Genomic DNA, 14592 nt, shown 5'->3' on the forward strand with positions numbered 1-14592 from the left:
ACATTCGAGAATCGGTTAAATATCAAAACACCCATCGAACATAAATAGAGAGAGATCGCCTCTGGTGCCAGCCACACGTATGCCGCTGGTGTCATATTGCCTGCCATCTTAAAAATCAATAATTATCAAATCCAAAAATTTAAGTCATGAATTTTTTAAAAAAATTAAAATATGTATTGATTTTATCTATTGATGTCTCTGGTTATATTCTTGATCACTGCAATGACGTTATTACATTACCGTTGTTTTTGTTTACACATCACTGGAGAGTACTGAAAGACTCGCTTTCATTTTTTAATTGTCTCATCACTCACCGGTTTGATAAACCAGAATGTAGCGAATTAAAACTTGAAAATTCACTTCCCCTCCCCCTCGTTCAGTCATTCTGGCAAGTCTAGATTAGAGAACTGCGAGGCCCGAGGCAAAAATTAACCTCTCTATCTTACGTCATTTAAGAAATATTTACAAAAGTAAAATCTATTTACATGTGGATTACAACAAAAACCGAAGTAGCTGTCATTTAATTAAGCTAACATAATGAACAGGAATGCTATATTCGTAAATAAAATTTTGTAGAGCGTATTATTATATGGTCTCTTCTACATTTGAGCGAGAGAACTCATAACTGTTACAGAATCTGAAGCCACTGCGTTCTAAATTAAATAATTACAGTAATTTGTGGAATTTGGCGAAGAAAATAAGTAGCTATGATGAAAATGGAGAGACTTTAATTAAATGTAAACGAGTAAAAATTAAGTGTCACAAACTTCCGCAGCCATTGCCAGAGGTTTTTTTTTTTTTTTTTTGGCTTGTGGGGCAAACAGAAGCTTCTTTACATCTTGGTTGACTGGTTGGTTTGGCCAATTGGAGATGGGCTTCTGTGATTGGTTGGAGCTTTTGGCCAATCGGCTGCAGCCAATTAGAAAACATTCAAATCTCGGCCAATAATATTTAAAGGCAAGAGGACTGCCGAGACTCTCGGTAGTGTGCCAAGGAAATCCCTAATTCACGACACTGCAGCGGCCATCGTCAGACTGATACCCTGACGACGGCGACTTAAATGTCGACCGGAAAGTTGGTGAACTTTTGTTGGCATCTGACAAGCCAAATAAAGCTCGCGAATGTGATGGATTGCTTGATGGATGCGGCACCTCGGTACGTGCGGCCGGTCATGTCGTGGCAGGGACATCAAGTGCGAGAACCTGCTGCTGGACCAGGGCTTCAACATCAAGCTGACGGACTTCGGCTTCGCGCGCGGCGGCATGTTCCCCGAGGACGGCCGGCCGCGGATGAGCGAGTCCTTCTGCGGCAGCTACGCCTACGCGGCGCCCGAGGTGCTGACGGGCCAGCGCCACGACCCCTACCTCTCCGACGTCTGGTCGGCCGGCGTGGTGCTGTACGCCATGGTGTTTGGCCGCATGCCCTTCAACGACAGCGACCGCATCGCGCTTCTCAGGGTATGCGTGTGCGTTTCTGAAGTGACGCGAAGAGGACATACTTCTGGTAGATGAAACACTTGTCAGAGAGTCTAATTTTTTTTTCTTTGCCGTAGGGCAACCGGATGAACGCCGTAGTCACCCCGAGAGGCTGGAAGTAGGGTCTACATCCGCGTCACCACACTTCCATTTATTCCGTTAATCACCGAGAGAGAACATCCATTTTACATTGAGAATGTGGCCGCGTGCTTCTGACCGGGCCCTAACTGGAACTATCATGAGCGCACACCCGGAGCCCTGCACAATAATAAAGCTGGACTCATAATGATCCGTCCTGTCCGTCAGCCACCCGTCCGTCCGCCGTCCGTCGAGCAATTCAAGTCCTTCATAATATTTTTCTACTAGGTTGCTGCCAAGTAACTATAAAGGCTTAATTGTTGTAAATTGATTACCACTATGAGATCATCTACGCTAAGCACTTATAAATCATTAAACAAACTCTAAAATTCTTAATTATATATACTTAGTTTTTTTGTTACTGTGCATTATTAATTACCTTTGTGTCTCAGAAAATGTTTTATCCAAACGTCTATCTTAAAACGTGTTCATAGGTAAGTTAAAAACACAAAACGGAATCATCTAAACAAATAAACAAACTTAAAAAATCCTTTCAAAATAAAGGCTAAGCCTTTCAGATTTTTTTTTGTTGAGGTTTTAATTCCATATGTCCGTCCGTAGAAAGTTAAAGCGTGGCACGGTTTTGACGGACGGGTGATACGGATCATTGAGAGTCCAGCTTAAGGGGCCCGTTTAGTCGGGTTGCTATGCGTGTTATTGAGGTTGGATGATAAGAGCAAAGCTCGCTGTTCTTCTAGCACGGTATCGCCTCCAAGCGCAAGGTATTGAACTTGCGCGCAGTCTTCTCGTCGTGCATAGGACAATTGTGTAATTAGAGCGTTGGCCGTAACATTATTTGGCATAGAAATGAGGGTAAAGGTGTAACGCAAGTCTCTTAAGTGTTTTCAAAAAAATTTTACAGGTTTTTTCACGCCTAAAATGTACTTTGACAACAAGTCTTTCAGCCATTTTAACTCTTCTAAACATACTATGGTTTAAAAACTTTATCCCAAATCAAAAGTACTTTTCGGCCTTCAGAAAATTCTTAAATGATTTTCGTAAACAGAAATCACTCGGACATCTTGAGCAGTTTTCGAATAGCGTATTTTCCCCTAAAGCTCTACGCACCGTGCGTGTGCCCTGGCAGGCGGCGCCCTAAATGGCTCGACGGACTGTAGGTTTCTGGCTGAATCTCCCTCGCCCCCTCTGGCCAAGACCGGCGCGCAGCGGCTGGCCGTTGGACAGCACGGGGACATGCCTGGACTCGTACGAACAGTACATTTCCATCCTTTTTAACCCGCGGGAAAATCTCCGGCATTAATACAACTCGTTGCACTGGAACAGAAATATTCATGTGAATAAATAAATTCACATGAAAACAGCTCTATCACTACAAAAAAATATATTCACAGTAATACTGAGTTCGGATTCTCACCCAGCCATTTATGCTTTGTGTTGTCCCAGCAAGTCCAATAGTTAAAGTTATTTGTAAACCGTTCCCTGAGTAGCTTTCCAGTATTAATAGCACAAATAATAAGCATGATCCAACAAAATAAAGTTAAATAGTTGAATATAAGATTATTCTTTTCCACAGTTTAAATAAAAAAAACATGAGCTTTAATGAAACATCAATTAAAATATAAAATTATTGGACATTTTCCGTAAGAACTGCTTAGTATCTAATATCTCGAAAAACTCATTTCATATATGCAAAAATAAACCTAGCCATGTGTTGTACAAAGTGCAATATATATTTTTTGTAGTATTGAAAACTATTTCTTGGCAAATGGTTTTCAAAGGAATCCTTTATAAAAGTGCAGAAATTTTTTTTTGTGTGGCTTTGGCTCCGGGTTTGTTCGGGGCAGGCGATGAGGACGGGCCCTGCCTCGCGGCTGGAGCCACACTCGCCCTGGACTGCGATTCCCCAGACGGGGATGATCAGTTCGCTGTGGTGCGACGCCTGGTCTCTCCTCACGACTCCCGAAACAGTAGCGTCTCCCGTCGACAACACCGAGCACATTCGCCAACTCAGACCTGTAGACCAACCACGGAGCAGACCGCCCCCAAGCCAGAAATGCCTTAGACCATTTATATTTTTCAAGCTTTAAAACCTTTAACAGTGGAACATTGATCCCTTTCACCACAAATACCTATATAAAATTGGAATATAAGAATAAAATATTAAAAATTAACATTTATTTTTTTAAGGCCTGCTCTCCCAGCCTCCTAACTCTGCCCTTAGTTTCAAAACTCACCCTCTTCTGCAGCAAGTTTAAAATACGGAAGTGAGTTCTTCCGGTGGGAGGGGATAATTGGCCAAAGCCCACCATCTTTCTATCCAGCAATAAATCTGGTTGGCAGCCTTTGAGTGAGCTTCCAGCCTACTCAAACTAACAAATTTTTATTTATAAAACTTACGATTTCATACATATCTTATCTTAAATATATTTCCGTTTAATAAACGGATATGGTTTATTTTCATAGGACCACTACAGCAAACGTTACTATCTATTATTTTGCGTATTACAATGTGCACTCCCCATACGATATTAATTTTTACACAGTTGAAAAAAGTGTAGTAGTGCATTGTCTCCAGAGTGTTAGCACAAAGTATACGGCATTATTTTTTTTTTCAGGGTTTGCTTCAACCGATTGAGTTTCCCCTCCGGCCATACGTGTCACCGGAGTGCAGAAACCTCCTGGGCAACATACTGTGCGAAGAGCCGCGAAGAATTAGTGTCCGCCGAATTCGCGAGCATCCTTGGATGTCGATGGCAAATCTTCCCACGACAGTGCAGTGGGATTAGATATTAAGCACACTTAGAAGACAGGTTGAGCCCATGCCTCAACTCATATTGTGGACGTGTATTTCTGTTGTAAACTTTCAGAATTTCTTTTTTTTTTTTTTTCGTTCAACACAAATAAATTAACACTTATTTTAAATGCAATATAATTTCCAATTTTTTTTTCCTGTGGGAAAACTTATCTTCAGCTCTATTAATTTCTCATAACCAGCCTCCGATACGAAACCAAAACTTTAAAATAATAAAAAAAGTCAATCCCCAGTTCAAATCCTGACGAGAGTGAACCAAACCTTTAGCGCGAGAAAATACAAATGGAAATATATTTAGTTAAATATTTTATGAAATCATAAAAAGTGATAATTTAGGAAGCAAAACATTTGCGGATATTTAATTTCAAAGACCAGATAAAAATAATAAAAATGTCCGTAGTATTTGTTGTTGTCAGTGATTATGTCGGTCTCAAGGATGAGGCATTTATAATTACTGTAATCTTTACTACAATATATTATATCCTTATACCTTAAAAAAGTCTAGCAAGCTTCCAAGGGATTTTATTTTTTGTGGTTGCTCTCAATGAAATATTATTTGACAATGAAACCCAACAATATTTTCATTGGCTGGATATTCAAAGGAGTATTCAAAGTGAATTTTATTCCATTGCCGTAGCAGACGAGTTTTTAGGGGAGAGAAAATAAAATAGAGAGACATAGATAGATAGATAGATAGATAGATAGACACAGAGAAAGTGAAATAAACATAACCAAATCATACGTGAAAATAATCTAAAAATGCTATAATAGATTGTTGTCTCAGACATAACTGGAAGCATACCGAGAAAACCAATTTCCGTTTCAACAGAAGTAGAACAAATACTAGGAATATGATTTAAATTTTAGACGTAAGTCTGCATGTTTTTTAGTTATAAGCATAATGTAATCCTCTCTGAAAAAAATATTTATACAGAAGTGGTTTTGTATTTAAAAATTAATTATTATTATATCTATAAATTATGATCCTAACCCTTAAATTTGTTGTGGGGGGTTAGCCTGAGCTAACCGGCAACATTGAATTAAGGAAAAAGGAGGTGACAGAGAGGCAGGTGATACTAAGTCACTTTCCAAAACGCTACATTTATTATGGAAACGGGAGCAGGCACAAACACTTAACATATTAATTACTGACTCCTACAAGATACTATGGAGTCTTCTCTATTACTTAACCTAATACGTCACTGTTCATTGTCCTCATGAGGTATCAATACTTCGCAGTACTTCCCAGTACACGATTCATTAATATCACTTTTTCCAAGGGGAGGGGGGGGGGACCAGTGAACAACGTCCCAGTTCATTAAGTGCGCGTATAGTTTTAGACGTCAAAACACAACGGTGGACACGGGCCGATTCTGCCCCTCAGACTTTCCAGTACTTGCCTTTATAATCGCAGCCGTCGGAGTCCGTGGTAAACAGGATACCACTCGTGCGCTAGCTGTAGAGACCGAAAATGGGCTCTACCACCAAACGGCGACGAAGTCCTGTAGCGACCGCTGGGCCGCTCGACAAGGTAGAAGACTCAGGCGTGCAGTCCAGCTATAAGTTCGCGAGCCGGCGCGTGCGCGGGCTAATATACCCGGCAGCCGAGTGAAGTCACGTGTTACGTAACCGCGGCAGTCGACTCACGTACTGCGGTACCACTTACACTAGGCGAGGTCGCACGAGGCCCTGACGTCCCGGTCGTACACCTCTAAACAATTTGAGAGATGGTGTTATGTCGGTGAATACAAAGCCACCATTTTGGGTAAAAATCATTTGCTCCTTATTGGATAGTCTCAAGGCCACCATGTTGGATTATATTAATACCAAAATTTTTAACTGACAGTGTGTCGCCATGTTGGATTTTATGACTTTGACCTTAACTCGGGACGGCCTTTAAATTCCACCCTTTTTTTTTTTAAATAAAAACACTATAATCAAAATTTAAATTAAAAAACTTCCATCATGTACTTTGGAGTACTAAGTTCGATTCTTAATAGGGTTTTGTGACATCCTTCTCCATTGTGCTAGCATGCCTACACCACCATTTCCAAGATATATATATAATACATATATGCCTAACTCTGCTATTGTGACACATTTGCAGCCATTTTGGTTGCCATATTTTTGTCTTGTAATTTGATGGAGTGAGCTAGTGTTTACCATAATTTTGCTAAGCATGTTATCTGCAATAGTTCACTAGTGTCAACAACCATTATGTTTATTATATTGCCCGCTTACTTGTTAGCTATATGAGCCATCTTAAAATTCCTAACAGTTCAACTAAAAAAAAAAGTATAAAATTTGAAACCATTCTATAAAATAATCAAACAATCCAAAAATTATTTAACAAAGAAATGTCTACGCTTACTTCATTCTTTATTATCAACCGCCATATCAAATATTTAAAAACCTACAAAAGTTCATAATATACAAAAATTATAAAAATAATATTTAATAAAACCTTTTTATTTAAAAATTGAAGTTATTATCCCTCGCCAGTATGAAAAAATAATCCTTAATAATTATTTAAATGTGTTAAATTTAGTACATTTGTGTGAAAAAACACAAAAATAATGTAAATTCAGCCTTTTAGTACCGCTTAGGCGAGCACACTAATCATTCTCCCTACGAACAAACACTTTGCAAGCCATACTCATTGTTTAATAAATGTCTCTCATAAAGTCTCTAAACTATTGGGCCTGACGACGAAATTTGCGACATATTATGTGTGAATAATCAATCAATACTATCAATACTAATATTATAAATGCGAAAGTAACTCTGTCTGTTTGTCTGTTTGTTACCTTTTCCCGGCTGAACGGCTAAACGGATCGTAATGAAACTTGGCAAGGAGATAGCTTATATCCTGGGGATGGACATAGGCTATCTTTTGTCTAAAAAATAATCTTTAAACGGGTTAAAAAATATATATATCTTAATTTTATGTAATGTGTGTCATAGATATACAAACTGTTAGTGTCATTCCTCTATGCCTGCCGTGCAATAGCTTTCAAGCCATTACGTTACGTATTTCTATTTTAAGGAACTAAGTAGAGAGTAAGAAAAAAATAAAGATCTTGACAGTTTGTAGTGTCGCCATATTTGTTTCAATTTTCAATACCGTTTTTGTATATTACAATTTAAATTGCAGAAAAAAATCATGTTTCATAAACACATAAATAGTGAGTGTGTGTCATTTCTCTATGTCCACGAGGTCTTGCCACGTCAATTTTCTCCTTCGGGCGAACCCGTCCGCTTAGTTAAATAAACAGCTTTTATCGTTGAATGATTTCATGATTTATTTCATGAAAATCTGCTCTCATAAAAAAGTAAGTTTTATAGACATTCAATATGTCTCTCTCTCTTTCTCTCTCTCTCTCTCTCTCTCTCTCTGAAGATCAATCTATGAATCGTTACAAATTTATTTCCTTTATTTTTTTTAGTTTGATTTGATACAATATTACACTAAAAATCAATTTCTACCCCTTCCTATTTTCATTTCCACATTACGAAGTTTCACTTCTTCTGCGCGGAGGGACTCCACGCAATATTTTTGCATGCAATTAAAAAATATTTTTTAATGATGCCAAAGAAGTATAACTTCTCATGCGCGTACCTAAGTACACGCACCCATTTTTTTAATTTAATTTCTTCTATATATATTTTTTCTCCCTACCTAGGGCACTCATAATTCTTTTAAATTTCACGTGTATGTTTTCAATGTCATTTGAGTTGTACAATTTTTTTTTGGTCAAATTGGTCATTATTTATACTTTGTTTCATTTTGTAAACATACGTATTTTAGGTATTATGACAAATAAAAAAAATTAGTTACACTAACATTCTTAGGTTTTTATTGTGTGGATAGTTTGAAGTTTAATATTATGTAGGTATATAAATTCTTAAACTTATAAATTTCTTCGAAATTTATTCATAGGTTGGTAGGGCCTACTAATTTTTTATATTTGTATAGTTTGAAGTTTAATAATATTATGTATGTACGTAAATTCTTAAACATAGAGTTATTTATTAATTTATTTAGAAAATTATTCATAGGTAGGTAATAAGTTTTTCTATTTGTCAATATTGCTATTATGGTAGATAGGAGTACAGTAAATGCATACATTCTTATATTCCTTTATATCTCTTTCGATTTAGAGTGTTTCCGAGCCATTCGGGGTCCTCAACATCACCCCTACCCCCCCCCCCCCCCCCCAGGTGGTTAAAGCCCCAAAATTTCGAAAGTTAAATTTTTTTTTTAAATATTTCTCTTTCGATTTTAAGTGTTTTCGAGTCATTCAGGGTCCTAGAACCCCCCACCCCCCTCTAGGAAAAAGCCCCAAAATTTAGATAATTTTAGGAATTTCAAATATCTATTCTTTCGAGATGGAGTGCTTCGAAACATTCGAGGTCTTGAACCTCCACCCCCCCCCCCCCCCCCCACCACCCTTCCACAAAAGGGAAAGCCACAAAATTTCGAAAAATTGGAGGAAATTGTATTAAAATTAAGTCATTACGAACTAAAGTGTCCGGGGCATGGTGGAACTTTTACCCAAAGTCGACTTCCCACCCAATTTTGAGGGAGGGGGGGGGGGGGGAATGCAAAACCCCAAAATTTCGAAAAAATTCTAAAATTTAAGTATACTTTTTTACTATTTGGAGTGTTTCCGAGCCATTCGGGGTCCTCAAACTACCCTCCCCCACAAGGAGTCAAAGACCCAATAATAAAAAAAATTCCCAAAATTTCGAAAACCTATTCTCTTTCGAATTGGAGTGTTTACGAGCCATTCGGGGTCCTCAACATAACCCCCCCCCCCCCTTCCCAGGGGTCAAAGCCCCAAAATTTAGAAAATTTCAAAAATCATTCTCTTTCGAATTTTAGTGTTTCCCTGCCATTCAGGGTCCTCAAAATAACCCCTCCCCCTCTGGGGACAAAGCCCCAAAATCTCGAAAATTTCAGGAATTTAAATATTTCTTTCGAGATGGAGTGTTCCGAACCATTCGAGGTCCTGAACCTCCACCTCCCCTCCTCCTTTTTCTTAAAAGAGAAAGCCACAAAATTTCGAACAATTTGAGGAAATTGTATTAAAAATAAGTCATTACGAACTAAAGTGTCCGGGGGATGGCGGAACGTTTACCCAAAGACGTCTTCTCCAACAAATTTTGGTAAGGGGATTGGGGGAATGCAAAACCCCAAAATTTCGAAAAAATTTCTTAAATTTAAGAATACTATTTTACTATTTGGAGTGTTTCCAAGCCATTCGGGGTCCTCAAACTACCCTCCCCCCACAAGGAGTCAAAGACCCAATAATTAAAAAAATTCCCAAAATTTCCAAAAACCTGTTCTCTTTCGATTTGGAGTGTTTACGAGCCATTCGGGGTCCTCAACAACACACCCAACACACCCAAAACCCCAAAATTTAAAAAATTTCAAATATTATTCTCTTTCGATTTTTATTGTTTCCCAGCCATTCAGGGTCCTCAAAATCACCACTCCCCCTCTGGGGACAAAGCCCCAAAATTTCGAGAATTTCAGGAATTTCAAATACCATTTTTTTCGAGATGGAGTGTTCCAAACCATTCGAGGTCCTGAACATCCACTTTCCGCAAAAGTGAAAGCCCTAAAATTTCGAAATATAAGAATATATATAATTGGATGTTGGCATGTATGACGTCGATAAACTCTTACACCGTTTGACCGATCGCCATGAAATTTGGCACATCGAAGTTTTTTTTATCATGAAGAAGGTTTTTATGCTATCCATTTTTTTGTAACTCGCCGCTAGATGGCGCTGTAGCGCATCAACTTCTAAACCTTTCAACGGATCGCCATGGGTAAACAGAAAATCATAGGTCACAGATACACAAACAGTAATTATGTGTCATTTCTTAATGTCCAACACACTGGACATATCGCTATCCATTTTGCTGTAACTTGCGGACAATATATCACCCGGTGTTCAGCCCGGGCAAAGCCGGGTACTGCAGCTAGTAGCCAATATTCGACGAAATGAGCGTCGATGATGGTGAATATGCGTTGTGGGTACTCAAGAGTGTATAGAGGACCGAAAGTTCCCTGGTTGAGAGCCTTTTAGTCCTGTAATAAGCGTAACAATCAATGCAGGCTGTGTTTGATCAATGCAGGATGTTTTATACGAATATGATTGATCACTACTCTTACTTAATCCAAACCAAATAACCTGACACAAAAATATTAAATTCAATTAAATGAACTAAAGGTAACCAATATGGCGGCCATAACTTCATCCAAATGTCGGCCGAGTGTTATTGCCCGATTCAAGTGCTGCGTTACGAAAAGTATTTGTAACTTAATGGTGATTATGTAAAAAATGATACAGATATGTAGTTAACTAAAACAAACAATAAAAACTTTTTCTAGCGAGTTTATTTTTTTAATGACCAAACGGAGATTACTTTACGAATAGCCTTCGTATAACAAATGTGGTTTGTAGATAATTGTGTTATGTAAATTTCTTAAGGACCTCCAGCCTTCCAAGCTATCACCTTGTACGGTCAAGTGCATTTTCATGTGATATATGAAACTTCCTTTAAGCAGAATGAAGCGAATTGCTTCGTAAATGAACTTTTCATCAGTGCCATAAAATATTAGTGGTGTATTTCATTTTAATGTGTAATAAACACCTAAAAGTTTAAGCGTAATTATGATCCGCTACCCGTCGACTACATAATTATAAAAAAAGGTTTTTGCGTGTATACATAAAAATGTATACACACAAAAATAAATTTTAATCATATTCAGGATCTCCACAGATAGCTCACCACGCCTTGTTATGGTAGGAAATACCTACCTAACGAGAATCCCCTAAATGGCAGGACAACAGCAATACACGGGAGTCTAAGAGGCTGCATAACTCCTAGGTCCCAGGAAACCCGGGATTCACAGGCAGAGGCGACCCGAGGCTCACAGGCGACCGAGCCCTCAGCAGCAACGCAGTGAGCGCTGATTGGCTCTAGATGATGTCACTTCGGGTCTGTGCTGATTGGCTCTTGATGATGTCACTTGGGGCTCGCCGGGTATAAATACGGGTTTGTTAGCAAGCTTACACCACCGCTCCGAAGAAGACTACAAATAATGACGCTGCCGCCATCGCCCACGACGTCCGAAATTTCGCTGCACCACGACGCTGGTGACTTAGAAAAATCCGCACTCGGGGCAGAAGGGATCGCTGCTCCGCCACGAGAGACAGTCACTCTACGTCCAGAGGTCCCACCCGGACTCTGCCTGCGGCGGCCGCGCCGTCACCTCCGGAGTCTATCACCTCCGTCCGAAGCCGAGGTGGGACTTAGCCGAATTCCAACAAGGCCGTAAGTGGAACTTTAACTTTTTTCACTATGGATCGGGAATTAGCCGCAGACGACATACCACGAAGAAACGGACTTAGCCTCAGACGCCACGACAAAAAAAAACTCGCCACCAATACTCACCAAGAGCGAGTAGGAACTCGCTCGGCGAGTAATTTTGAGGAAAGCTGCTAATCGAATTTGATGTCCTCAGGGGTGGGCGAATACCCCCTGAAGGTAAATAGTGAGGGGAGCAGACTTTTGATTAGGGACACTCGCTCAGCGAGTGGCGAAGGAGCGAGTCGGCGCAACGAGAGTGGAGGTCGTCATCTACGTCGTCCGCATACGGCGACGAGGGTTTATAGGCAGCGTTGGCGAACTTACCCGGCATTGACTTTGTACATAGAGTAGTTAACTAATAGAGACCGGACTCAGACGCCGGAAAGCCGGAACTAGGAATAAAGACTACGAGTTGGCCGCACCTCAATAGAGTGTAGGCGAAAACGCCACTAGGGGTCTGATTTAAATGTTTGTTATATAAATAGAGGGCGAACCCAAACTCGCGGCGTAGGTTAATAGTATAAGTCTAAGTCAAGTATATATTCTGAATTGTGTGTAAGATAAAGTTTTTGTAATTTTGCGTAATTTTATAAGTCTAAGTCCAGTTAATGATTTGAATTGTGTAAAGTTAATTTAATTTGGCAACATAGTTTTTGGAAGTATCAGTAAAATAATTCAAAGAATATTTTAATACAAAAGTTACATTGTTTGTTCCCATTGGTATCATAATCTCTAAACGTATCTGTCAGGGTTATTATTCGTTCTGTGTTGGTATTCGTTGCATGGAATTAAAAGTGTGTAATTTGTGTTCACAGACACCGTCAGCCATTTACTGTTAACCGACTTCTGCTACTGAAGGAAACAGCGACGTATAAAGATCAAATTTACATGTTTCTCGTGTGTTATGTTATAACCAATAAAAGCGTCTTGTACACAAAACTGTTAAAGTTTTTCTCGCAAGACAAAAACCCACCCTATCTCCCTTGGCAACTCTTTTCGAGTCGCTGCAGGAGATAACAGCCTTTTTGAGGTGCCTAGAATACTTCTGTGACTAATAATAAAGGCTAAATACATAATTTTAAGTACCAAATGGTATACCTTGTAACAGCCATGTCCTCATAATTTTCGCCTGCGCAGAACTTTTATTTTCCAAGCCGAATTTTTGAAGTGTGTGTACAAAAAATGTTGCTTTCCTTTTCCTGCTTGAAGACGTCACATTAGCAGGCTGATAAAGCGCTGGCGATAGCGAAAAAGACATGATGATATTTTAATGTACACTGTAAAAACTACACTAAATTAAAGTATTTTTCAGCGAAGAATACGTCTCAGATAATCGAAGGGTTCTTCCTAGCTAAAAATAACTGGAGCTTCGTTGAATCGTCGAAGTTTAACACGGATGTAGCACCACGTATTACGTCACCCGTATAAAACTCCCGGATATTCCTGAGTACCGCTGAAGTGACATCGTCCTCACGACAACCTTTTGGTTGGTTTTAAATTATTCCTTGAAGTCCAATTCGTAAAATTTGCTGTCGTCTTACTTACGTGTTTAGAGATATGTCGTTCCGAAATTTTAATGTTTGTTTTGAGAGAAGACTTTAAAATATTGAGTCATAAGAAACTAAAAATACAGTTTTTGGATTTATTTATAGCTGTGATGAGTTTTTATGTGGTTATTAATTTTTTTTTTTTTTTTTTAGGATTTTGCCACTAGGTGTGTGGCACCACAAGTTGTATAATTGTAGTAAGATGTTAATTCGGTGAGCAAACATTATAGTTTTAAATGTTAAATACCAGTAAGGAATTAATTCCCCAAATATTTCGCGCGCATTTCCGAACAACCTGTATCATCCATGATAATGCACGACCGAATTTATTAGTTTTTGTGATATCGTAAGCCATTTTGGGGCGAACGAGTGACCGAAGCAAAGATTATTGCGTCGTGTTACAAGATAAAGTATTGAGTGCTGTGAAATATGGCGAAACGAAATACACGTGGTGAGTGTGTCTAACACAAAACCTATAGCAAGAGAATTTTTGGTCTAGGGTATACGATGACGTAAATAGCTACACTGAATTGTGATTTTTTGTAGCTATAATAATAAATTCTGGGAGGTTAAATTAAACTATTTTCATTTCAGTAGTATCTAGAGTTAACCTAGAACTTTTGACAGATATGTTACCAAATAAACGGTTCAATGAAAAGGCAGCAAATTTTACCGCGAATTCTTAGCGCGCGCACTCTACTCCAATAGTTGCTCTTTGCACTGCGTGTTTGGCGGTTCTGATCTCTCAAACAGACACCGTCTCAATGTAAATAACAAGCATTCAAAAGTTTCGACGGTGGTATAACGCCTGGTAGTAGGCAATACTATAAGCACGCAGGCGGTGCAGAAAGCGTAGCACCCAGGTGTCAACGTTGTATTTTACGCTTTCCAAAATAACATTGTGATTATAACAACTTAAATAGTATTTCCTGTACCAAGAACGCCAAGTTACTCCTGGTCTGCAAAATAAGACTGTACAGAAAATTCTATTTGGAACGTAGCGGAAAATTATTAATGTCACGTGACAGCCGCATCCATGCAGGTCACTCAGAGTACTCGTAGTCTATGCAGGTCACTAAGCCTACGATATTAAATTATATGAAGAGGAAGGAGGCCCTAACACTAAAATGAAGTGTACCCCGTTCTGCACGTCAGCGGAGGCCGTGAACTTGCGCGCGAGAGATTTGAATCGGCGAGCTAGTTGCTGCATCTGCCGCCACGTAGCGCCAGGAGCGCACAAGCAATTATCTCGTGCGCGCGCGCTCCAAATGTC

General features: G+C 39.2%; 1 protein-coding gene across 2 annotated transcripts in view; it reads left to right on the forward strand.

Annotated features, from left to right (window-relative positions):
* The window catches only part of LOC134530246 (testis-specific serine/threonine-protein kinase 3-like), a 39354-nt gene extending 34853 nt beyond the window's left edge, over positions 1–4501 (forward strand). The window contains exons 4-5 of one of the 2 annotated variants that reach the window (XM_063364932.1): positions 1184–1457; positions 4190–4501. In XM_063364932.1, coding sequence (XP_063221002.1) covers positions 1184–1457; positions 4190–4360 — 445 coding nt within the window. In that variant the 3' untranslated portion in view covers positions 4361–4501. Of the gene's footprint in view, positions 1–1183; positions 1504–4189 lie in introns of both variants that reach the window. The other variant, XM_063364941.1, reaches the window with a different exon arrangement.
* Positions 4502–14592: the final 10091 nt, after the last annotated feature.

The sequence above is a fragment of the Bacillus rossius genome, chromosome 1, assembly GCF_032445375.1.
Source record: "Bacillus rossius redtenbacheri isolate Brsri chromosome 1, Brsri_v3, whole genome shotgun sequence".
NCBI classification, from domain to species: Eukaryota; Metazoa; Arthropoda; class Insecta; order Phasmatodea; family Bacillidae; genus Bacillus; species Bacillus rossius.